Raw genomic sequence first — 24,506 nt, 5'->3', positions numbered from 1 at the left:
TCCTTTTGGTGGCCGTCTCTGTCGCGGGATGTGCGTTCTTTTGTGCAGTCCTGTGGGATTTGTGCTTGGGCTAAGCCCTGCTGTTCTTGTGCCAGTGGGTTGCTTTTGCCCTTGCCGGTCCCGAAGAGGCCTTGGACACATATCTCTATGGATTTTATTTCGGATCTCCCCATCTCTCAAAAAATGTCGGTCATTTGGGTGGTTTGTGATCGCTTCTCTAAGATGATCCATTTGGTACCCTTGTCTAAATTACCTTCCTCCTCTGATTTGGTGCCATTGTTCTTCCAGCATGTGGTTCGTTTACATGGCATTCCAGAGAACATCGTTTCTGACAGAGGTTCCCAGTTTGTTTTGAGGTTTTGGCGAGCTTTTTGTGCTAGGATGGGCATTGATTTGTCTTTTTCCTCGGCTTTCCATCCTCAGACTAATGGCCAGACCGAACGAACCAATCAGACCTTGGAAACATATCTGAGATGCTTTGTTTCTGCTGATCAGGATGATTGGGTATCCTTCTTGCCTTTGGCTGAGTTCGCCCTTAATAATCGGGCCAGCTCGGCTACCTTGGTTTCGCCGTTTTTCTGCAACTCTGGGTTCCATCCTCGTTTCTCTTCAGGGCAGGTTGAGTCTTTGGACTGTCCTGGTGTGGATACGGTGGTGAACAGGTTACAGCAGATTTGGACTCATGTAGTGGACAATTTGACCTTGTCCCAGGAGAAGGCTCAACGTTTCGCTAATCGCAGACGCTGTGTGGGTCCCCGACTTCGTGTTGGGGATTTGGTTTGGTTGTCATCTCATCATATTCCTATGAAGGTTTCCTCTCCAAAGTTGAAGTCTCGTTTCATTGGTCCGTATAGGATTTCTGAGGTTCTTAATCCTGTGTCTTTTCGTTTGACCCTTCCAGATTCTGTTTCCATCCATAACGTATTCCATAGGTCATTGTTGCGGAGATACGTGGCACCTATGGTTCCATCTGTTGATCCTCCTGCCCCGGTTTTGGTGGAGGGGGAGTTGGAGTATATTGTGGAGAAGATTTTGGATTCTCGTGTTTCGAGACGGAAAGTCCAGTATCTGGTTAAGTGGAAGGGTTATGGTCAGGAAGATAATTCCTGGGTCTTTACCTCTGATGTCCATGCTGCCGATCTTGTTCGTGCCTTTCATATGGCTCATCCTGGTCGGCCTGGGGGCTCTGGTGAGGGTTCGGTGACCCATCCTCAAGGGGGGGGTACTGTTGTGGATTCTGTGGCAGAGCTCCCTCCTGTGGTCACAGGTGGTACTTCCGCTGATTCTGTCTATGAGCTTCCGTTGGTGGAGGTGAGTGGTACTGCGGCTTCTGAGTTTCCTTCCTCAGGTGATGTGGTGAAGTCGTTAGGTGCTGCTCTATTTAACTCCACCTAGTGCTTTGCTCCTGGCCTCCAGTCAATGTTCTAGTATTGGTCTTGCTTCCTCCTGGATCGTTCCTGTGGCCTGTCTGCTCTGCATAAGCTAAGTTTTGCTTGTGTTATTTTTGTTTGCTATTTTTTCTGTCCAGCTTGCTTAATTGGTTTTTCTGGCTTGCTGGAAGCTCTGGGACGCAGAGGAAGCACCTCCGTACCGTTAGTCGGTGCGGAGGGTCTTTTTGCCCCCTCTGCGTGGTTGTTTGTAGGGTTTTGTGTTGACCGCAAAGTTATCTTTCCTATCTTCGGTCTGTTCAGTAAGTTGGGCCTCACTTTGCTAAATCTATTTCATCTCTGCGTTTGTATTTTCATCTCTACTCACAGTCATTATATGTGGGGGGCTGCCTTTTCCTTTGGGGTATTTTGCTGAGGCAAGGTAGGCTTATTTTTCTATCTTAGGTCTAGCTAGTTTCTCAGGCTGTGCCGAGTTGCATAGGGAGCGTTAGGCGCAATCCACGGCTGCCTCTAGTGTGGTTGGATAGGATTAGGGATTGCGGTCAGCAGAGTTCCCACGTCTCAGAGCTCGTCCTATGTCTTTTGGTTATTGTCAGGTCACTTTGTGTGCTCTGAACTTCAAGGTCCATTGTGGTTCTGAATTACCTAATCATAACAATCCCCAATCCTGTGGAATTCTGTGTCCCAACACGTCTCACTATCAATCACATTCACATTTTGTGCTAATAGTGTGGGCCAGAGACCAGGCTGCATTTCAGAATCTAAATCCTTTCTGCTAGTAGTTTGGGACAGACACCAGGCCACATTTCATAATATATATCCTTTCATATAATAGTGTGGCCCATACATCAGTTCACATTTCAGAATTTAAATAGTTTCTGCTAATAGTGTGGGCCAGACACCAGGCCACATTTCTGAATCTAAATCCTTTCTGCAAGTAGTGTGTCCAGTCAGTAGTCCACAATTCAGAATCAAATTCTTTCTGCTAATAGTGTGGGCCAGAGACCAGGCTGCATTTCAGAATCTAAACTGTTTGTGTTAATAGTTTGGGCCATACACCAGGCTGCATTTCAGAGTCAAAATTATTTGTGCTAATAGTGCAGGCCGGAGATTAAACCACATTTCAGAATCTAAATAGTTTGTGCTTATAGTGTGGGCCAGACACCAGACCACACTCCAGAATCTAAATCTTTTCTGGTAATAGTGTGGCCCATACACCAGATCATATTTCAGAATCTAAATCATTTGTGCTGATAGTGTGGTCCAGGAAGGAGTCCACACTTCAGGATCTAAATCCTTTCTGTTAATAGTTTGGGCCAGACACCAGCCCATATTTAAGAATTTAAATTGTTTGTGCTAATAGTGTAGGCCAGACACTAGGCCACATTTCAGAATCTAAATCCTTTCTGCTAATAGCGGGTTCCAGACACTAGACCACATTTCTAAATTTAAATCCTTTCTGCTAATAATGTATTCCAGACACACTATTTCAGCAAATTTGTTATTTTAGAGACAGGTGGCTGACAGGTCTGGGCCTAGGCCTTGTGAAATAGCTGGTTAAAAGAAGGTTAGGGTGCATCCAACAAGAGTGGGAAGAAGTGAGGTTATAGTGGAAAGGGAAGAGGCTGGGTGTTTAAGGTGTACATGGGTTAGGTGGAAATGTTAATGAAAAATCTACTGAACAAACACCATATCATCCTATCCAAAGACAACAGACAAAATCTGTTACTAGACTGGCTACCTGACTCCCTTTCTTTGGCCGCCACACAGCATTACACCTTGTAGATAAGGGCCAGAAAGAGCATGTGCTCCAGTGGATGGCAAGCACTACATCAAGTGACCTCTCCTCCTCTTCCTCCACCCTAACATCACACACAGTACAATCCTCAGAGGTGGCAGCCCAATTATCCTTGTTCCCTCCCCACGTCACAAATCTCCAACCACCCAACTAACTGTGGGGAACCACAGATGAGCGAGTCTGCAGAGATGGTCACACATTCTTTTCCATGAGATCTGTTCACAGAATCAAATGGAGAAAAGCATCTGCACCGATGTCCAATTTTTTTTCAGTTGGATCAGGGGATGGAGGAAGTAGGGTCCAAGCAGAATCAAGACCTTCATTGCCAGACATTAACCCCAGAGGTGGAGGTGATCCTGATGAGACTCAGATACTTGAGGCACACGTGGACTGTACTGTGCTGTCAGGGCAGGAAAAAGAGGAAGGTGACTCAGGGTGAGATGTGGGAGAACAGAGTGGATGACAATGAGGTTGTAGATCCAATTTGGTGTGAACCCAGAGGCACACAGTTGAGTAGCTCAGCAGAGGAGGTGGAGGAGGAGGAAGATGAGCAGGTTACATTGCTGCTTACTGCATAGACATGGAGCGATACAAACATGACAAGCCTTGCATACTCAGCCACAACTCTGGCTGTGGCCAGCAGGGGTCATGGGTCTGCAGTTCACAAGGGTGGCAAGAATTGCCTAGCCTGGGCCTTTTTTGAGACTGCAGAGAATGACCCAACTAACGTTATCAGCCAACTTTGCAAAAACACAACTCAGTAGAGGCAAAAATTACAATAATTTGACTATTACATGCATGAACTAGAACATGTGCAATCAACAAGCCATAGGCTGTGAATCTCACTGCGCTAAAATGCGGACTAGCGGGCCTTGCCACCAACTTGCCATCCCATCAACCACATCTGCTGCTTCTTACTCATCTGTCACCATGACAAGTGTTCTTACACAGGTCTACAGCTGCAAAACCTCCTCTTGTTTACCCCCCTACAGTTGATGTGAGTGAGAGCCTGTCAACTGTTTCGGAAGTGGAGATGCCTACTATTTTTGTTTCAAAAAACACAGCACATCTTTCTCAATCCAGCATAATATCTCTGCCTGCATCTCATTCACAGTCCAGCAGTTTATGGTTGTTCACCATACTCCACCCTCTCTTAGCAAAGCAGCCAGCCCTCGGTCCCCCAGTTGTTGTCACATGAAAGTATGTTTCCTCCTACCCATGGAAAAACCAAGAGCTTAGAGCTCAACTAAGTTCAATCTGTTGTCCACAGCAATGCTGCCTTTCCGACTAGTGGATACAGACGGTTTGCAAAAGTTGATTGCCTTCGCAGTCCCCAAGTGCCAGTTGCCCAATCACCATTACTGGGCAGAAAGCTGGGCTACACAAGCACTGTAATAATTGTATATGTGACTGACATATGTACATAGAACAGATAGATATAAATATATGTATTCTGTCCTATTTTGTTGGGTCACGCTATGATTTTACTGTATGCGGAAGATGAATTGCCAGCTTTAAAAGGACATTGGTGTGTAAAAATAGGACAGCACTCGCATGGTCTAAGTGCCATGTGATTTTTTTCTCGCACCCATTTACTTGCATTAGCGAGTCTCTAAGATGCGAGAATAATCACAGCATGCTGTGATATTTTTCTCAGTCCAATTTTAGCTGAGAAAAAAATTGCAGATGAGCTGTGACTCATAGCTTAGCATTGGTCAGAGTGCTATCCGATTTTTTTTTATCTGATTGCACTTGTCCATTTTCCTCACAAATGAGTATGAGCCCTAACAATAGTAGTCTATGAAGATGATATTTGGGCCACCTGAGTGTTGCATGAGGTATCAATGCTCACAGCACAACAGCCTTACACTGATCCCTCACTCACCTCGTCTTAATTTAAACTTAAATTTAAAGCTGTAAATGCTGTCCCAGACCATGTTACCTCATTCATGGTCTGTGGCTGACTGCTGCTGTGCCATTATCAAATTTATACTATAGGTCAATTGATGCCACTTTTCCTGGTGTCTGTCCCTAATTCTTAGAAATGTTTGGACTCCAAGTTGGGTCTCCTTCATGTGTGTCCCCTAAATTTGTCAGGGCTCTCAGAGCACCAGGCCTTCACCTGTCACTCATCCACTTATGAAACAGCAAAACCCCCACACATTAAGTGGAATGGGAGAACAAGAAGAGAACCAAAAAATGCAGTAAAATAATATTTTTTTATTAAATTGTTTAAAGCCACAATGTAAGCAAGCAGCGGCAGAAATGGCAAAAAAGGGGGACGCCCCCGAAAGAAGTTGGCTGCAAATCGTGCATCTGGGTGAGGGGACAAAAGAGCAGACCTCCAGTGGCAGGCTTTTTATCACACATGTAATAATTATCTTATACAATTTATCTGATGAGCCCTGTATCTAGTTGATAATATTGCATTTGTGTATATACTTACCTCTGATGCAGTCTTCGCCTGTCTACGATATCAGAAGGGATATTATGCATTTTTTCATCTTCATGTGTTATTGTCATTAGATTTGCCTGCATGTCTGCCACCATAATATAGGTATTTTAAGTGGATCTATGCGGATACATGGTGTTTGATTAATTGGCTAGAGCAATTCATTGTACTTTTATTTACCCTCTCTCCTCACTTAGTATACCCTATCCTCTTTTGCCTGGCATCCCCCTTTTTGGCATTTCTGCCTCTGCTTGTTTACTTTGTGGTTTTAAACAATTTAATAAAAGTGTATTATGTTACTGCATTTTGGGGTTTTCTTTTTGTTTTCACATTCCACCTTATGTGTGGGTTTTTTTTTTGTTTCATTTTGAATGAAGTGCCTTCTCTTATATGGGACATTTTTTTTTTATTTACTCATCCACTTGTGACTGATCAATGTTAATGCTATAGATGCTGGAACAAAAACTCTGTCCAAGATCCTGTCCGAGGCATCCATGCTGCACAATTATACAATTTGTACTATGGGTCAAATGATGCCACTTTACCTGGTGTCTGCCCCTAATTTGAGAATCAGGACTTTCGCCAGTCTGAACCTAACGGAAACTTGAAAGGTTCGCTCATCTCTAAACCACATCTCTTTTTGACTCCTTGCCAGATCAAAATAAACTTAAGGTACCTTCACACTCAGCGACGCTGCAGCGATCCAGACAACGATGTCGATCGCTGCAGCGTCGCTGTTTGGTCGCTGGAGAGCTGTCACACAGACAGCTCTCCAGCGACCAACGATCCCGAGGTCCCCGGGTAACCAGGGTAAACATCGCGTTACTAAGCGCAGGGCCACGCTTAGTTACCAGATGTTTACCCTGGTTACCAGCATAAAAGTAAAAAAAACAAACATTACATACTTACCTACCGCTGTCTGTCCTCCGGCGCTCTGCTTCTCTGCACTCCTCCTGCACTGGCTGTGAGCACAGCGGCCAGAAAGCAGAGCGGTGACGTCACCGCTCTGCTTTCCGGCTGACCGACGCTCACAGCCAGTGCAGGAGGAGTGCAGAGAAGCAGAGCGCCGGAGACAGACAGCGGTAGGTAAGTATGTAGTGTTTGTTTTTTTTACTTTTATGCTGGTAACCAGGGTAAACATCGGGTTACTAAGCGTGGCCCTGCGGTTAGTAACCCGATGTTTACCCTGGTTACCAGTGAAGACATCGCTGGATCGGTGTCACACACGCCGATCCAGTGAAGTCTGCAGGGAGTCCAGCGATGAAATAAAGTTCTGGACTTTCCTCAGCGGCCAACGATCTCCCAGCAGGGGCCTGATCATTGGTCGCTGTCACACATAACGATTTCCTTAACGATATCGTTGCTACGTCACAAAAAGCAACGATATCGTTAACGATATCATTATGTGTGAAGGTACCTTTAGACTGCAGCAAGTCCTTCAGTCTTGTTTTCTTTTGTGGTGCTGAGGTTCCTACCTCTATTAGTCTGGACCATGAGTGCTTTCTTTGAGCACACAATTCTTTTAAAAGGACAGTGTGCCAGTCTTTTGCTTTCAAATTAATCACAATGCACATCATGCATTGCTTAATTTCTTTACAGAATTTGGAGGTCGCAAATCATGCTTGGATGTTGCCGCATTGTGTGTTAGAGATTCCGTGTGCAATAGACACTTGGCTGCCCTAATGACAGCTTGTCCAGCCAATGGCACTGCATGTAATGTGAAAGACTGCAAGAGAACCATACGGTCATTTTATGAAACTATGCCTTTCAATATGTCTCAAATGCTGGCTTTTTGTGATTGCAATGAATCTCATGAAACTTGTCATCATGCTGGAGATGTCCTGCATAGCAAATCATGCACATCTCATTCTGATGTTCCTGTGTCTTGTCTTCATGTGATATCAAGCTGCCTTGATAATGAATTATGCAGGTTGGTAGTATTACTTTACTATTTTTCGAATATTTAAAGAGTTCCTATTCCGACATGTCGGTTTTAGTTAATACTTCTAAGAATTTTGAATTGTGCATTTTTCAATGTTATTCCCTTAATTATCATATTGATATTCCCCTTATCAAGGTGATGTGTCTTACAAAGTACACAGTTTGGGATCTGAGGCGCTAACTCTACTATGTCTGACTGTATAGGGACAAACCTACAATCAGTAACAACCATTAGTCAATTTATTCATAAAATTCTAGGAGTAATGACTGCGAAAAAGTTTGATTCAAGAATATACAAAAAGGTTGCAAGATCATTTTTTTTAATTATTTAAACTCTTAATCATTGAAATTAATCACTTAAATGCCTGCCACAACTTCACACACTGCTGAAGGCTCAAAGAGTGGGCTAGCAACATTAATTATAGTCTTTATGATTATACCATAATGGTTGCATCTATCACATACCATGCTTTAATTCAGGAGGGACTACGACAGGGATGATAAAAGATGAGAGCCAGCTAGGGAGTGCCAGTTTAGCATTTTACAGCATATGAATAGGAGGTGAGAGTTCCCTATTCATTACACATGAGGATATAAGAAGGTCTAGCTTTATTGTGGTGCATTGTGCAATGCTGAACCACATTGAAAATTAAAGTGTTGTTTCAGTCTGTAAATAATAATCCAAAGTTGCAAATGATAGGGATGTTCTGTTCCTGCAGAGTCAGTGTGGTTGTGAATTGATTGTTATGTGATATACTGGACTGGCATCATTATTTTTATTCTTCACACACTGCAAACAAAGAGGGGAGTTTAATATCTGCGGGTCACATTTTGCTACTAAACAAAAATCCTGAAAGTAAGGTTTGTGTGTTACAGAAAATGTGCTATCTGACTTGTGAAACAGGTAATCCATAATTTATTAACTTTTTTTTAAACAGACTAAAGAAAAGTCACCTTAATTCCGAAATCTAAACACAGCTGTTTACCTCGCAAAGTGTTCATGTGATAATCCAATATAAGCACCATACATGCCACCTAAATATAGTGACCTGTTGCAGGTGCTTGCTTTTTGGACATGAACCTATCTACCACCATCCCCAGTGAAAAGAGAGACATGTCCCAATCAGTCATCCTAGTTTGCTCTGATGATTGGCAAACACTCTGAAACATGTATCTGCAAATGATGTTTCTGGTTAGGCTTCTTATTCTATTTTTATCATGTGACAAGGCTCTTTTAAGGGTCAATAATGATTTTCGGATTTGATTCTTTCAATAAGTGACACTGGAGTTACTGCATTTTGGCACAATAAAGTAAGATTTTTTTCACCTGGATGGGATGCTGTCCTTCACTTCAATGCATGGTATGTACTCATCCACTTGGGTCCAGTGGGACTAGGACGGGCATCCGTTTTGTCAGTTGTGCAGTCAGCCTCAATTTTCTATTTGAATACATTTCAATAAGAGAGATGCCGTAAAGGGGCTACCAGGTACACATAAAATTGGCCATTTTTATGCGCTAAAAGCTCTCATTTTTCATATTTCTAGTGCAGTAATGCAGTTCAAATTTCGTGTTTTCAAATTTACATGTTTTAGCGCTGCAGTGTGCCACCTTATTTACTTATCAATTTTCTATTTGGACTGGAGTTACCGCTGTCTTCCTCTCCGAAGAGGCAAGTTGCATATTTAAATTTACAGAGGAGAATGACCAATACATTTCTATATGCTGACTTGTCATTCTCCACAAGTAGATGATTCATCCTTTTGACGCTCTGTCACACAGCCAAAGCAATCCTCATTCTTTTGACTGATGAGGGGCAAACACCTCTAAACACATCGGCAAATTAAGTTTCTGGTTTTGCTTCTTATCTAAAGTTATGTAGCAAGAGCCTTTAAAGGGTTAGTAATGAAATTTTGGATTGCAACCTCCAATACGTGGCGCTATAGTTCCTGTCCTCTTCCTTTCAGAAAGACTATTTGCATGTTACATAAGAAAGCATTACTTAGCAGTTATTGTAAAGAAGAACTTGACACTTCAAAACTGTAGTTTTCAATGAAGTAGTATAGTTTCACAAGTCATTGACTTTTTGATCCAGATTTGTCTCAAAACAGATTGTAAAGAAGGGAGGAGAGAAAGAAGCTATAGGCTACTTTATGTGACTGCCGCATGATAATGTTCAGTGTTTAGCATTTTTCAATTTCTGCATTTGCGTCCCATGTAGAGAGGAGTAGATTGAACCATCCTTCCATATTTCTGAAATTTCATAGTAATACGTTAGTTGATTTCCTAAACAATTGGCCCTAGAAGTGTATGTACTAGATAGTCGACCCAACGGAGGACAGAGAGGACATATAGTAAATGTTGAAAATGTCTGTATAGGTCTATATAGCACTGTAGAGTAAGCTGACTGAATATAAGCAATATGAACTAAATTATAGGGGTTGTCCACTACTTGGGAAACTTCTTATAAATTCTTATTTTTCTCAAAATAATAATAATACTTATTCTCACCTCTGGTTCGGGTACCATTCCAGTGGTGTTGGCACTGGCTGTCCCATGGCTCTCTTGACATTGGCTGCAGGGGCCGCATGATAAAACAATCACTCTCCCCTCCTTCAGGCAAATAAAGACATCTTGAGGAAGTGAGAGCCACTGCTGCCTTCTCACTTCCCCCATCTGTCAGTTATGTCTGTATGAGGTGAGAGTGAAGCCAGCACTGAATTGTCGCAGATATCGCATGACATAGCAATCTCATAAATCCCCAGGAGAGCCAGTGCCAATAACACTGGAATGGTGCCAACACTGGAAGTGAGTATTAGGCTGGAGTCACACTAGCGAGTTTTACGGACATAAGAGCGCAGAAAATACGTCCGTAAAACACGCCTAACAAACGTCCCAATTATTCTCTATGCCCCTGCTCCTATCTGCCGTATTTTACTGATCAGTATTATACGGCTTTCTACGGCCGTAGAAAAACACAGCATGCTGCGTTTGTCACCGTATTGCGCAAAAAAAATGCCAATGAAAGTCTATGGAAGCCAGAAAAATACGGATTACACATGGACCAGCAGTGTGACTTGCGAGAAATACACAGCGGTGTTAGAGAGAAAAGCCGGCAATTCAGCGCGGTTTACAGTAAAATCACACTGACAGCTTACAATAGAATAGGTAGAATAAATGTCTACACATAGAATAGGTATATATATATATATATATATATATATATATATATATATATGTCAGTGAGACACATATATGTATATATATTATTATTTCATCCAGCGCTAGATAGCTTTAAAGCCAGTAATTCAATTACCGGCTTTTGCAATCTCCTTCCTAAACCCGACATGATATGAGACATGGTTTACATACAGTAAACCATCTCATATCCCCATTTTTTTTGCATATTCCACACTACTAATGTTAGTAGTGTGTATATGCAAAATTTGGCCGTTCTAGCTATTAAATTAAAGGGTTAAATGGCGGAAAAAATTGGCGTGGGCTCCCGCGCAATTTTCTCCACCAGAGTAGTAAAGCCAGTGACTTAGAGCAGATATTAATAGCCTGGAGAGGGTCCATGGTTATTGCCCCCCCTGGCTAAAAACATCTGCCCCCAGCCACCCCAGAAAAAGCAGATCTGGAAGATGCGCCTACTCTGGCACTTGGCCACTCTCTTCCCATTCCCGTGTAGCGGTGAGATATGGGGTAATGAAGGGTTAATGCCACCTTGCTATTGTAAGGTGACATTAAGCCAAATTAATAATGGAGAGGCGTCAATTATGACACCTATCCATTATTAATCCAATACTAGTAAAGGGTTAAAAAATACACAAACACATTATTAAAAAGTATTTTAATGAAAAAATCACAAAGGTTGTTGTAATATTTTATTCAACGCTCAATCCACTCACTGAAGCCCCTCGATCTGTAACAAAAAAAATAAAATAAACCAACAATATCCTTACCTTCCGAAGATCTGTAAAGTCCCACAATGTAAATCCCACCTTCCCATAACAAAATACTACAGGAAAAAAGAGGCTATAGCTGAGAATTAAAATGATTCAACGTCGCTGTGGAACGCTCTTGGTCAGGACTATTTGTCCATGTAAGTTTACCTCATTTACCATATTTAGTTTAGAACCTATACGGTCTATTAGTCATTGTATCATGCACTTTACATGCTCCTTGTTGGGGACATATGAGTATTAATTGAAGAGGCTGTGCATGTTAGTTTACCTTTTGTGGCAGGCACCTTTTTTACGGGGTGCCAATTTAGCATTCACCTGATACCTTGCTTATACACAGATTGCTGGCATCGGAATTGATCTAGACCCTCTGTGGGGATATTTTTAGCACTATTGCATTTTCTCCATTTAGAGCTTATAGTCTGGGTCTCTCCCTTTGTATCAGCAATAAATATTATATTATGCTAATGCATTGGTGCCTTTGCTGTGCTATTTAGACTGTTACACTATTATAATTATATGTATACTTTTCGTATGTTTTTGGACTTTATTGACCTGGCTAGGTGCTGTTCCTAGCGTATTTTAGGGAAGAATTTTTCTGTTGTTTGTTAATTTTAAATCTTTATCAATAAATGTTGAATCATTTTAATTCTCAGCTATAGCCTCTTTTTTCCTGTAGTATTTTGTTATGGGAAGGTGGTTTTTGACTACTAACATTAGTAGTGTGGAATATGCAAAAAAAAGGGGGGATATGAGATGGTTTACTGTATGTAAACCATGTCTCATATCATGTCGGGTTTAGGAAGGAGATAGCAAAAGCCGGCAATTGAATTACCGGCTTTTAAGCTATCTAGCGCTGTATGAAATATTAATATATATACATATATGTGTCTACTGACATATATATATATATATATATATATATATATATATATATATATATTTATATATATATATATATAGACAGTATATATATATATTTTTATTTGACACATGGATCCCTTGTATAGCCGCATGTTGGTTTTGCAAGCCTGCGAGAAAAACACGCAGTACGGATGCCATACGGATTACATACAGAGGATGCCATGCGCAAAAAACGCTGACACACCCTGCCTACGGAGGAGCTACGGACTACTATTTTGGGGACTTTTCGGCGTATTACGGCCGTAATATACAGACCGTATTGTCTTACGCCGAGTGTGACTCCAGCCTTAGGGTTGAGAGAAACGGATCGTTCATTTTCATAAGTCGCCAACTTTTGGCAAAGTCAGGTTTCATGAAACCCGACCCGATCCCTGTGTGGGGTCAGCCATGCGGTACGCGACTTTCGCGCCAAAGTCGCGTTTCAATGATGCAAAAAGCGCCATTTCTCAGCCAATGAAGGTGGACGCAGAGTGTGGGCAGCGTGATGACATAGGTCTCAGTCCCCACCATCTTAGAGAAGGGCAATGCAGTGATTGGCTTGCTGTCTGCGGCATCACAGGGGCTATAAAGGGGCGTTCCCGCCGACCGCCATCTTACTGCTGCTGATCTGAGCATAGGGAGAGGTTGCTGCCGCTTCGTCAGAAGCAGGGATAGCGTTAGGCAGGGTACATTAACCCCCAAACCGCTTGTGCTGTAGCGATTTCCACTGTCCAACACCACCTTTTGTTTGCAGGGACAGTGGAAGCAACATTTTTTTTTCCTCAGCGCTGTAGCTCATTGGGCTGCCCTTGAAGGCTCCCTGATAGCTGCATTGCTGTGTGTACGCCGCTGTGCAAACCAACTGCTTTTTTCAAAGCACAAATCCTGTTGTTCCTTCCTTTCTGCACAGCTATCTTGTTTGTTTCTCCACACTTTTGATTTAATTTGTGCAGCAGTCCACTCCTTGTTATTGCTGCCTGCCATACCTGGCTGAGATTACTGCAGGGAGATAGTAATTGTAGGACAGTCCCTATTTTTTTTTTTCTTTCGTTACATCTCTTCAAGCCACTTTCTGCCACAGAAAATATACTCTAATACAGTGGCCCACATTTATTCACTAGTCTATAATACTTTTTTTTTTGTTGTTGTTTTTTAATTCTCCCTTAAAAAAAAATAGTGGGAGATTAATATTGGCATTTGTGCTTGAGTGCCAGTCGTGTGTGCCATCTCTCTCAAATTGTGGGGCACAGAAAGCCTAGTGTCTATAATACTGTTATATTTATTTATTTTTTAATTCTCCCTTAAAAAAAAATAGTGGGAGATTAATATTGGCATTTGTGCTTGAGTGCCAGTCGTGTGTGCCATCTCTCTCAAATTGTGGGGCACAGAAAGCCTAGTGTCTATAATACTGCTTTATTTATTTATTTTGTAATTCTCCCTGAAAAAAAAAAATTAGTGGGAGATTAATATTGGCATTTGTGCTTGAGTGACAGTCCTGCGTGTGTGGCATCTCTCTTATTTTGTGCCACAGAAAACCTAGTGTGTAACATTGTGCCTGATTTTCCTTGCAGTCTCACCCACCTATAAAGGGATATCTAAATCCTACAGAAGTTAGAGTTCACCTTGTAAGTTGTTTTACAGTAACAAATACTGTTACTTTGGTTACGTTTTGCAAACAATGAGGAAGTCTGGTGGAAGAGGTCGTGGCCATGGGCGGTCATTGCCAGCTGGTAATGATGGTAGTGGTGGTGGAGCATCAGGTGGTCATGGGAAAAGCAATATAGCACCTAAGTCTCGAGTTGTGGAGCCAGGTTCGTCGTCTGGCTACACAAGGCCTCGAACGCTCCCTTTTCTGGGAGTAGGAAAACCGCTTTTAAAGCCAGAGCAGCAAGAACAAGTTTTGGCTTTCCTTGCTGACTCAGCCTCTAGCTCTTTTGCCTCCTCTTCTGAAACTGGTAAATGTAAAAGCAGCGCGTCGTTAGTGGATTTTCACGGTCAGGGACAAGTCGCTTCCTTGTCCTCTTCAGCAAAAACAACAACAGAGAAGGATACGTCAGGTGACACAACGGGTTACTCCATGGAGCTCTTTACACATACCGTTCCTGGGTTAGAAAGTGAAACAGTTAACAGGCCATGCCCATTAGAAGTTGAATCGGACATGGAGTGCACAGATGCACAGCCATTACTATGCAGTTCCTTTGATTCAGACCAGAACATTGCCCTCGCAGTGTACTGATCCAGAATCAGACCCTGATGAGACTATGGTGCCCCGTCACGAACGCTATACCACCGGCTTCCACGGTGACACAGACGAAGTCGCACACGAGATAGAAGAGGAGGTCATAGATGACCCAGTTGTTGACCCTGATTGGCAGCCATTGGGGGAACAGGGTGCAGGCAGCAGGCATCAACATCGCAACAGGTTCCATCTGCCGGGCCCGTATCTGGCCCAAAACGCGTGGCAAAGCCAAAACCAGTTGGAGGACAGCGTGGCCATCCGGTTAAAGAAGCTCAGTCTGCAGTGCCTGAAAAGGTATCCGATGGTAGAAAGAGTGCAGTCTGGCATTTTTTTAAACAACAACCAAATGATCAGCGCAAAGTCATCTGTCAAAAATGTTCAACTACCTTAAGCAGAGGTCAGAATCTGAAAAGTCTAAATACAAGTTGCATGCATAGACATTTAACCACCATGCATTTGCAAGCCTGGACTAACTACCAAACGTCCCTTAAGGTTGTAGCACCCTCGGCCAATGAAGCTAGTCAGCAACGCTACATCCCTTCCATCACTGTAAGGCCACCATTTCCCGCACCACCTGCAGTAAATGTGCAGATTCCATCGCCAGGCCAAAGCAGTCAGGGAATCACCAGTTTCGTAGTAGGAAACACTGCATGTAGGGCACCGGCAAGAATACCGTCTCCAACCGTCTCTGTCTGCCATGTCCACCGGCACCCCCGCTAGTTCCACGATCTCCAGCTCTCCAGTCCAGCTCACCCTACATGAGACTCTCGTTAGAAAAAGGAAGTACTCATCCTCGCATCCGCGTACACAGGGTTTGAACGCCCACATTGCTAGACTAATCTTGTTAGAGATGATGCCCTACCGGTTAGTTGAAAGCAAAGCTTTCAAAGCCCTGATGGACTACGCTGTACCACCCTACGAGCTACCCAGTCGACACTTCTTTTTGAGAAAAGCCATCCCAGCCCTCCACCAGCATGTTAAAGAGCGCATCGTCCATGCACTCAGGCAATCTGTGAGTACAATGGTGCACCTGACAACAGATGCATGGACCAGTAGGCATGGCCAGGGACGTTACGTGTCCATCACGGCACACTGGGTGAATGTTGTGGATGCAGGGTCCACAGGGGACAGCAATATTGGGACAGTTTTGCCTAGCCCATGGTCTAGGAAACAGTTGGCTGTAGCTGTTCGCCCCCCCTCCTCCTCCTCCTTGTCCTCCTGCAGAAGCGAGAGCTCGTCCACAGACCGCAGTCGCACAACCACTCCATCCGCAGCTGCCACTGTTGCACACCAGGTGTCCCATTATGGGGCAGCTACTGGCAAGCGTCAGCAGGCTGTATTGGCAATGAAGTGTTTGGGCAACAACAGACACACAGCGGAAGTTCTGTCCGAGTTCTTGCAGAAAGAAACGCAGTCATGACTGGGCACTGTACATCTTGAGGCAGGCAAGGTAGTGAGTGATAACGGAAGGAATTTCAAGGCTGCCATAGCCCTTTCCCAACTGAAACACATTCCTTGCCTGGCTCACACCTTAAACCTGGTGGTGCAGTGCTTCCTGAAAAGTTATCCGGGGTTATCCGACCTGCTCCTCAAAGTGCGCAGACTTTGCTCGCATATCCGCCGTTCGCCCGTACACTCCAGCCGTATGCAGACCTACCAGCGGTCTTTGAACCTTCCCCAGCATCGCCTAATCATCGACGTTGCAACAAGGTGGAACTCAACACAGCACATGCTTCAGAGACTGTGCGAACAGAGGCGTGCTGTTATGTATTTGTGGGAGGATACACATACACGGGCAGGCAGTAGGATGGCAGACATGGAGTTGTCAGGTGTGCAGTGGTCGAAGGTACAAGACATGTGTCAAGTCCTTCAGTGTTTTTAGGAATGCACACGGCTGGTTAGTGCAGACAACGCCATAATAAGCATGAGCATCCCCCTAATGCATCTGCTGATGCAAAGTTTGACGCACATAAAGGAGCAGGCGTCTGCAGCAGAGGAAGAGGAAAGCCTTGATGACAGTCAGCCATTGTCTGGTCAGGGCAGTGTACAGGACGAGGTAGCGGGCGAACAGGAGGAGGAGGACGAGGAGGATGATGGGGATGAGTATTTATTTAATGAGGAAGCTTCTCCGGGGCCAATGGAAATTGGTGGCGTGGCAAGGCCGGGTTCTGGTTTTTTGAGGGACACAAGTGACGTAGATTTGCCTGTAACTGCCCCTCAACCCAGCACAACCGCAGATTTGACAACTGGAAGTTTGGCCCACATGGCGGATTATGCCTTACGTATCCTCAAAAGGGACCCACGCATTATTAAAATGATGACCGATGACGATTACTGGTTGGCCTGCCTCCTTGATCCTCGCTATAAAGGCAAATTGCAAAATATTATGCCACATGAGAACCTGGAACAAATATTAGCAACCAAACAATCAACTCTTTCCAATAGTAGAGAAAACACACATCCGCACTGCTCAAAGGTCAAACTCAATGACCGTATTATATTATCGGTCTAGCACCACAGAAAGTGATACGGGCTGTATATATCCTTTACACCTAAATCAACGGGGTGCTGCTGCCAGAAAAAATGTGTACAAAATCCAGTGGAAAAATAGAAAAAGTAGGCGCGCACTTACCCTGTTGCGGTGAATATCACTTTATTGGGACATATAAACAAACGGATAGCAGGGAGGGATAGAGTCAGCCACGGACAACGATCGTTTCGTGCTCTACGGCACTTCAACGGGTCCTAAAGCTGAGTGGAACAGGAAGGAGTTTTATAGACCCATCCGGATCCCAGACTCCTCCCCCTGGACTCCAAACATAAACAGTGTTACATTTAAAACAAAATGGTATTAAAAACAACAATAATAAAATAGCATATGCTGAGAACTACAAATAAACCGAATATAGCTTTTAGAAACAAAGATTGAGACACTTTTATAAGAAAACCGACATGTCGACTTTGTCATTCAAACCAGATGGTCCTGCTGCGTCTGCGCGCAGGATCCATCTGGCTTCCCTGCGCAGCAGGAGGCGGCACAAATCCCCTCCTCCCTCAGGCAACGAAACCCGCTCCAAACCCGCAAATCTCAGTACTTGGGCATCTCCTGCATGGTAAGTATGTAGATGGTCTATTAACCTCGGAGCTCCTTTCCCTGTTCTAATGGAATAAAAATGCTCCCTAATCCGAACAAATAATGGGCGAGATGTTTTGCCAATGTAGAAGCGTCTACACGGACAAAAAAGAACATAGACGACATGGGTAGTCCTGCAAGAAATAAAGTCACGTACAGTATGCTGAATATGACCTACTCTAATTCTATTACCTGTATGATGGTACTTGCAGAAATTCCAACCCCCGCATGTGAAGTTGCCTTTAGGGATACTATCCGTGAGCCAATTATTTTTAGTAGTAACAAAACAGTTGCGGACTATGCTGTCTCTAATGTTTGTACTGCGATGGCTAGCGAAGAGAGGTCCCCTATCTATTATTTCTTTAAGGTCAGTATCTTGACGCAAAATACACCAATTTTTACGTATGACGGTTCTGATGTGGTTGTCAAGAGGGCCAAATTTAAAGCTGAAGACAAACTTCTTTTCTTCTTTTTGTCTTTTTTTAGAGGTGGTGGAAACATCCGTGGCTGCTGCTTTATCGTAGGCATTTTTAAAAAAAGACGGGGGGTACCCACGTTTCTTAAATCTTCCAATCAAATCGACTGACTGCTGCGCAAAACCTGCAGGATCACTATTGATTCTCTTAACCCTAAGAAGTTGACTATAGGGCAGAGATCCCTTCATGTATGGCAGAGGAGCACTGTTGTAATGTAATAAAGAGTTACATGCCGAGGGTTTACGATGTACTCTGGTGGAGATCCCCCCGTCCTTGATGTGTAACTGGACATCTAAAAAGACCAAGTTGGTACCTCCAAATTGCGAGGTAAACCCCATGTTCATGGAATTGGATGTCCCCAGGTACCTCACGAACTCCGTGAAGGCATCCTGGTGCCCATCCCACACCATGAACATGTCATTGACATACCTAGCATATAGCTTGATATGTCGAAGAAATGGGTTTTTGTTGGAATAAATATATTCCTCCTCAAACCTCGCAAGAAAAAGGTTTGCCAGGGTACATGCGACGGGGGTACCCATAGCGGTACCCACCGTCTGCAGGTACCACTGGCCATCAAAAGAAAAAGCATTGTGTTCTAAAATGAACGAGAGTCCATCACAAATGAACTCCACAGTGTCATGACCAGTGGGAGTATTCTCCAAAATGCTTCTAATCGTTTCTACCCCCAGCTTTTGTGGAATACGTGTATAAAGACTTTCGACATCGATCGAAGTCAAAGCATATGACTCCTGCCATTCAAAATCCTTAATCACATTCAGAAAGTCTCCCGTGTCTTTAATAAATGAAGGGACATCCAATAGCAGGGGGCGCAGCAGCCAGTCGATATAAGAGGAGATAGGCTCAGTTAAAGAACCAACCCCTGACACTATGGGACGACCAGGGGGGCTTCCACTGATTTGTGTAATTTCGGTATATGATACCAATGTGGGCGTCTCGGAAAGTCCGGTAATAGCTTTTCAGCCTGTTTACAAGAAAACACCCTTTTATCCACAAAATTTCTTAGCAAAGAACGCAAGAGATTTTTGAATTTTACCGTAGGGTCCCCCGTAAGCTTCAAATATGTTGTATCATCTGACAACTGTCTCAATGCCTCTGTTTTGTAGTATTCTCTTGTAAGCAGCACCACGTTGCCACCTTTATCCGCACTGCGGACAACCACATCAGACCAGCCCTGTATTTCACCTAAAGCTTGTTTTTCCTTTAAAAGGAGGTTTTCTATGGGCTTTTCATATATTAAAGCCTCCATGTCTTTTAAAACCTGCGATTGAAAAACGTCTACAAGGTTAACTGGGGCTACTGGGGGCATATAGGTAGATTTATTACCTCCAGTGAAAGGTGCAATTACTCTATCTTCATGACTTACAGAAACCGGTGTAATACTCATAGAATCCAGAAGGTCACAGGTCTCCTCCCGCACATCACCAAATGGGTCCTCTGTAACAAAAAAGCCCAGGGGACCCACATGGCAAGGTGACTCACCTGGGAACACTTCACGGGGGGTAGCATGATGATCTCTGCCCTATAGTCAACTTCTTAGGGTTAAGAGAATCAATAGTGATCCTGCAGGTTTTGTGCAGCAGTCAGTCGATTTGATTGGAAGATTTAAGAAACGTGGGTACCCCCCGTCTATTTTAAAAAATGCCTACGATAAAGCAGCAGCCACGGATGTTTCCACCACCTCTAAAAAAAGACAAAAAGAAGAAAAAAAGTTTGTCTTCAGCTTTAAATTATTTTGCGTCAAGATACTGACCTTAAAGAAATAATAGATAGGGGACCTCTCTTCGCTAGCCGTCGCAGTACAAACATTAGAGACAGCATAGTCCGCAACCGTTTTGTTACTACTAAAAATAATTGGCTCACGGATAGTATCCCTAAAGGCAACTTCACATGCGGGGGTTGCAATTTCTGCAAGTACCATCATACAGGTAAAAGAATTAGAGTAGGTCATATTCAGCATACTGTACGTGACTTTATTTCTTGCAGGACTACCCATGTCGTCTATGTTCTTTTTTGTCCGTGTAGACGCTTCTACATTGGCAAAACATCTCGCCCATTATTTGTTCGGATTAGGGAGCATTTTTACTCCATTAGAACAGGGAAAGGAGCTCCGAGGTTAATAGACCATCTACATACTTACCATGCAGGAGATGCCCAAGTACTGAGATTTGCGGGTTTGGAGCGGGTTTCGTTGCCTGAGGGAGGAGGGGATTTGTGCCGCCTCCTGCTGCGCAGGGAAGCCAGATGGATCCTGCGCGCAGACGCAGCAGGACCATCTGGTTTGAATGACAAAGTCGACATGTCGGTTTTCTTATAAAAGTGTCTCAATCTTTGTTTCTAAAAGCTATATTCGGTTTATTTGTAGTTCTCAGCATGTGCTATTTTATTATTGTTGTTTTTAATACCATTTTGTTTTAAATGTAACACTGTTTATGTTTGGAGTCCAGGGGGAGGAGTCTGGGATCCGGATGGGTCTATAAAACTCCTTCCTGTTCCACTCAGCTTTAGGACCCGTTGAAGTGCCGTAGAGCACGAAACGATCGTTGTCCGTGGCTAACTCTATCCCTCCCTGCTATCCATTTGTTTATATGTCCCAATAAAGTGATATTCACCGCAACAGGGTAAGTGCGCGCCTACTTTTTCTATTTTTCCAAACAATCAACTCTTGTTGACCGTTTGATTCAGGCATTCCCAGCACACAGCGCCCGTGATCGTTCTCACACGAGCTCCAGGGGGCAGCACACCAGAGGTGTTAGAGGTGCACAAATCAGAAGTGGCGTTGGACAGAGGGGTTTTCTGACCAGGTTGTGGAGTGATTTTGCTATGACCGCAGACAGGACAGGTACTGCAGCATCAATTCAAAGTGACAGGAGACAACATTTGTCCAGTATGTTTACTAACTATTTTTCATCCCTTATCGATGTTCTCCCTCAACCGTCATTCCCATTTGATTACTGGGCATCCAAATTAGACACCTGGCCAGAATTGGCAGAATATGCATTGCAGGAGCTTGCTGCTTGCCCAGCAGCTAGTGTCCTATCAGAAAGAGTATTCAGTGCTGCTGGTTCAATATTAACCAAAAAAAGGACTCGTCTGGCTACCCAAAATGTTGATGATCTAACCTTCATTAAAATGAACCACTCCTGGATTTCGAATTATTTTGCCCCACCTTTCCCGGCTGACACAGCTTTCCTATGAAAAGGTCTTGCTTGTGGACTGGTCTGACTGAGTTTTCCAATCTCGTAATTTGCAGCAGCTATTTGTCCAGCATACGACATGTTTACACCTTCCTAAATGGGCAAACTCCCCCCACGGGGCCGTGGTTTCGCCACTTGGCGCAAGCACCCGTGAGAGTGACATTTGTCTGAAGAGGTGGGTGTGCATGCTTTTGGTCGACGGCACTGCCACTGGGTCCCTCATAGTACAATAAAGTGTCTCTGGCGGTGGTGGCGCGCAACCAATATCAGACACACCGCTGTAACATGAGGGGCCCTGGGTCTGTACCGCCGGCCACAAGACAGTTCCCCCCCAGCTCAAAATGTGCTCTACGATTTGCAAAATTATCTCTCACAGCTCCACCAATGTTTAGTCTATGCGCTGACATCCTTCAATGCCTGGCACTGACAATACCAATGTGTTGACATGTATGATGCTACTTAAAATAGTCAGGGGCAGTGTCCTATATTTACACTAGTAAATACTTAGCGCCAAATTACTAGGTCTGAAACTCAGCAGAGGAGCCCACCCCTGTACCTAAGTATGCCACCCTTTTGTTTTTTGGTTTTGTTGTATTGCGAGAAATTAACATCTATTTAGTTTTTGGGAGTACTAACTGTCAGACACTCCTTACAATCGGCCTCCGCTGACAACACCAATGCTGCCTGTGTACCCCTGCAAGATAATTCCAAGTGCATAGAGCCTACTTTTGTTATGTTAGGCCTACTAAGTCTGTCTGCGGTCCATAATAGAAATTGTCCTTCACTGACCACACCACTGCTGCCTGTGTACCCCTGGAACCTATTTTAAAGTGCCTACAGCCTACTTTTCTTATGTTAGGCCTACTAAGTGTGTCTGCGGTCCCTCCTTCCAATAGTCCTCCACTGACCAGACCAATGCTGGCCGTGTACCCCTGGAACCTATTTTAAATTGCATAGAGCATCCTTTCTTTGATTGTAGGCGTACTAAGTCTGTCTGCGGTCCATAATAGAAATTGTCCTTCACTGACCACACCACTGCTGCTCGTGTACCCCTGGAACCTATTTTAAAGTGCCTACAGCCTACTTTTCTTATGTTAGGCCTACTAAGCCTGTCTGCGGTCCCTCCTTCCAATAGTACTCCACTGACCAGACCAATGCTGGCCGTGTACCCCTGGAACCTATTTTAAATTGCATAGAGCATCCTTTTTTTAATTGTAGGCGTACTAAGTCTGTCTGCGGTCCATAATAGAAATAGTCCTTCACTGACCACACCACTGCTGCCCGTGTACCCCTGGAACCTATTTTAAAGTGCCTACAGCCTACTTTTCTTATGTTAGGCCTACTAAGCCTGTCTGCGATCCCTCCTTCCAATAGTCCTCCACTGACAAGACCAATGCTGGCCGTGTACCCCTGGAACCTCTTTGAATTGGCATAGAGCATCCTTTTTTTGATTGTAGGTGTACTAAGTCTGTCTGCGGTCCATAATAGAAATTGTACTTCACTGACCACACCACTGCTGCCCGTGTACCCCTGGAACCTATTTTAAAGTGCCTACAGCCTACTTTTCTTATGTTAGGCCTACTAAGCCTGTCTGCGGTCCCTCCTTCCAATAGTCCTCCACTGACCAGACCAATGCTGGCCGTGTACCCCTGGAACCTATTTTAAATTGCATAGAGCATCCTTTTTTTAATTGTAGGCGTACTAAGTCTGTCTGCGGTCCATAATTGAAATTGTCCTCCACTGACCAGACCAATGCTGGTCGTGTACCCCTGGAACCTAGTTGAAAGTGCATAGAGCCTACTTTTTTTCTTTATTTTATATTTATAAAGCCCAGATGAACTACGCTGTACCACGGTACGAGCTACCCAGTCGACACTTCTTTTGCGAGAAAAGCCATCCCAGCCCTCCACCAGCATGTAAAAGTCCGCATTGTCCATGCACTCAGGCAATCTAAGAGTAGAAAGGTGCACCTGACAACAGACGCATGGAACAGTAGGCATGTCCACGTAAGGTTACGTGTCCATTACGGTGCACTGGGTTAATGTGGTGGATGCATGGTCCACAGGGGACAGCCTACTATGGCTGTCTGCAGTCCCTAATTCAAATTGTCCTCTGCTGACCACACCAATGCTGCCTGTGTACCCCTGTAACCTTTTTTAAACTGCATTGAGCCAAATTTTTTGTTTAAGGCCTACTACCTGTGTCTGTCTGCGCCACTCAATACAGCTGTCCTCCTCTGAAAAAAGCTGAGCGTCAATTGTCTGGTTTTCAGCCTATAGGAATTTGAAAACTGCATTGGGGCTACTACTTCGGTAGGGCCTACTAACGGTGTCTGCCGCTCCAAGGTGTTCTCCTGATAGCATTTCCTGAGCTTCAATTTTCAGGCTCTCATTGAAGAGTTTTTAAATTTAAAAACTGCAGTGGGCCTACTTGTTTGGTTGGGTTCTAGAAACGGTGTCTGTCGCTCCAAGGTGTTCTCCAGGTTGCCTTTCCTTAGCTTCAATTTTGAGTCTCTCGTTAAATTTTGTAATATAACAATGCATTTGGCCTACTTGTTTTGTTGGCCCTACTAACAGTGTCTGCCGCTCCTTGCTGTTCTCCACTGAACAAAGCAGTGCCGCCTGTTTACTTCTGTTACCAATTTTGAACTGCAGTTAGCCTACTTACTAATTTGGCCCTACTCACTGTGTCAGCCTCTCATTACAGTTGTACTCCACTGAACAAAGCAATGCCCCCTGGTTAGTCCTGTTACCAATTTTGAACTGCATTTAGCCCACTTTATTATTTGGGCCCATATCTGTGTTTCCTCCTCATCCAGCCCATTGCCCAGCCAGTGATAGATGAGTCTGCTGGTACATTGCCCCAGACCACTACATTCCCCTTGCATGCTACACAGCCAGAATCTGACCCTGCTGAAATTCAGGTTCCCCTTCCCACATAATATACCACCTTACAAGGGGACCAAGAGGAAGGTGAAGATGAAAGTGCAAGTTCC

General features: G+C 44.0%; 1 protein-coding gene across 2 annotated transcripts in view; it reads left to right on the top strand.

Annotated features, from left to right (window-relative positions):
• The window catches only part of GFRAL (GDNF family receptor alpha like), a 269,983-nt gene that overhangs the window by 190,716 nt on the left and 54,761 nt on the right, over positions 1-24,506 (top strand). For both annotated transcript variants that reach the window (XM_069726751.1, XM_069726753.1), the window contains one exon: positions 7,238-7,568. In XM_069726751.1, the coding sequence (XP_069582852.1) occupies positions 7,238-7,568 (331 nt within the window). The remainder of the gene's footprint in view (positions 1-7,237; positions 7,569-24,506) is intronic.

The sequence above is a fragment of the Ranitomeya imitator genome, chromosome 5 (genome assembly GCF_032444005.1).
Source record: "Ranitomeya imitator isolate aRanImi1 chromosome 5, aRanImi1.pri, whole genome shotgun sequence".
Taxonomy (NCBI): Eukaryota; Metazoa; Chordata; class Amphibia; order Anura; family Dendrobatidae; genus Ranitomeya; species Ranitomeya imitator.
This window is presented reverse-complemented; position numbering and strand designations above follow the sequence as displayed.